The 1,830-nt window shown below is 52.8% G+C and overlaps 1 protein-coding gene across 1 annotated transcript; it reads right to left on the reverse strand.

Annotated features, from left to right (window-relative positions):
• ENH_00040280 (hypothetical protein, conserved) lies at positions 1–980 on the reverse strand (the record flags this gene model as incomplete). The annotated part of the gene is made up of 3 exons (XM_013580737.1): positions 1–63; positions 348–380; positions 786–980. Coding segments are annotated over 3 exons (291 nt in total), but the record flags the coding sequence as incomplete, so codon positions are not given.
• Between the last annotated feature and the right edge of the window lie 850 nt (positions 981–1,830).

Raw genomic sequence — 1,830 nt, forward strand, 5'->3', positions numbered from 1 at the left:
GTAATCCCAATACTGCCTCGGGCGGTTTACGTTCGCGTCCGCGTAGTACCGCGCCACGTTTGGCTGCACAAACCCTAAACCCTAAACGGATTTGGGATTTGGGATTTGGGATTTGGGATTTGGGCGGAGGTTTGGGATTGGGGTTAACTGTCGTTTCAAAAGCATTAGGGTTATGACGGAGCCCGCCAAATGCAAGCGCAGGCGCATCATGGCGCGGTGCAAGCCGACGTGTTTGGGATTTGGGATTTGGGATTTGGGATTTGGGATTTGGGATTTGGGCGGAGGTTTGGGATTGCCCAATTGACAGCAAAGTTTTCGTAATCCCAATACTGCCTCGGGCGGTTTACGTTCGCGTCCGCGTAGTGCCGCGCCACGTTCGGCTGCGAAAACCCTAAACCCTAAACCCTTAACCCTAAACCCTAAACTCTAAAGCCTAAACCCTAAACCCTAAACCCTAAACCCTAAAATCTGGCTAAATGTCAAGGCCTGAGACTTTCAAGACGGGGCGGGGTAGTGGCTGCAGCTTGTGCGAGCCGGTGGATAAACCGTGCACGTGAAACTCCAACACACAAACCCTAAACCCTAAACCCTAAACCCTAAACCCTAGCGGAGGCGCAGCTGCTCCAACTTCTTGCGCCACACACTTGAAGGACACTAGCAGCAGCAAATTAGGGTTTAGGGTTTAGCTCCTGGGCTGGGGCCTGAGGCCTTCCACTCAAGACACTCTGTTGAACTACGCAGCAGGGTTTAGGGTTTAGGGTTTAGGGTTTAGGGTTTGGACTCACTGTCGCGCTTGAAGAGGCCCCAGATGGCTTCATTTTTACAGAGTCTGCTTCCCTGAGGGTTTGGGAAGATGTGAGCTGAGGAGGTGCTGCAGCTGCTGCTGCTGCTGCTGCTGCTGCTGCTGCTGTTGTCGCTGCTGCGGCAGCTTTTGCTGCTGTTGCTGCTTGTAAACCCCTGGAGAAGAGGAAAGCTGGCATGCAGAAAAACCCTAAACCCTAAACCCTAAACCCTTAACCCTCAAACAACGGGCACAGAGGGGGAACACAGGAGCGCCGTCAGCATGCGGCGGGAAGCCCTAAACCCTAAACCCTAAACCCTCGAGCCTGCGGTGACTGCAGCTGCTAAACCCTAAACCCTAAACCCTAAACCCTTCTTAACTCGCAACAAAAGACGGTTTGCTGCTGCGTACAAACCACCTGCTGCGCTCACCCCCGAGCCAAGCCCCGCACGTGGCAGCATGCGTCATCCCAAACCCTAAACCCTAAACCCTAAACCCTAAACCCTAAACCCTAATTCTTAAACGCTAAATTTAAAAAAAAGTGTTGAGGCTTATGACCCCGGTAAATGGTCGAATGCCCTCTCTTCGACTTCCACGCTCAACCCTAAACCCTAAACCCTAAACCCTGCACCCTACCCCCTAGACCCTAAACCCTAAACCCTAAACCCTCGGCAGTTTCCTGAGTGGTGTGAACTGTGGCTGAAGATTCCGCTTACACCTCCGAAAAAAACCCATTGTCAATATATTTCAGGGCTGCTGCTGCTGCTGCTGCTGCTGCTGCTGCTGCTGCTGGTGTTTCTGCTTCTGCTGATGCTGCTGCTGCTGGTTCTGCTGGTGTTGTTGCTGCTCCTCTTGCTGCTGCTACTGCTGCTGCTGCTGCTGCTTTCGTCCTCAGTGGGAGAAGCCTTCAAGAGCGCAATGCTTTGTTCCTTTGAATGTCCTGGAGCAAGGGTTTGGGACCTAGGGTTTAGGGTTTAGGGTTTAGGGTTTAGGGTTTAGGGTTTAGGGTTTAGGGTTCAGGGATTTTACAAGGAGGCTCGCTGCGGGCC

The sequence above is a fragment of the Eimeria necatrix genome, genomic scaffold (assembly GCF_000499385.1).
Source record: "Eimeria necatrix Houghton genomic scaffold, Enh_scaff298, whole genome shotgun sequence".
In the NCBI taxonomy this organism is placed as follows: domain Eukaryota; phylum Apicomplexa; class Conoidasida; order Eucoccidiorida; family Eimeriidae; genus Eimeria; species Eimeria necatrix.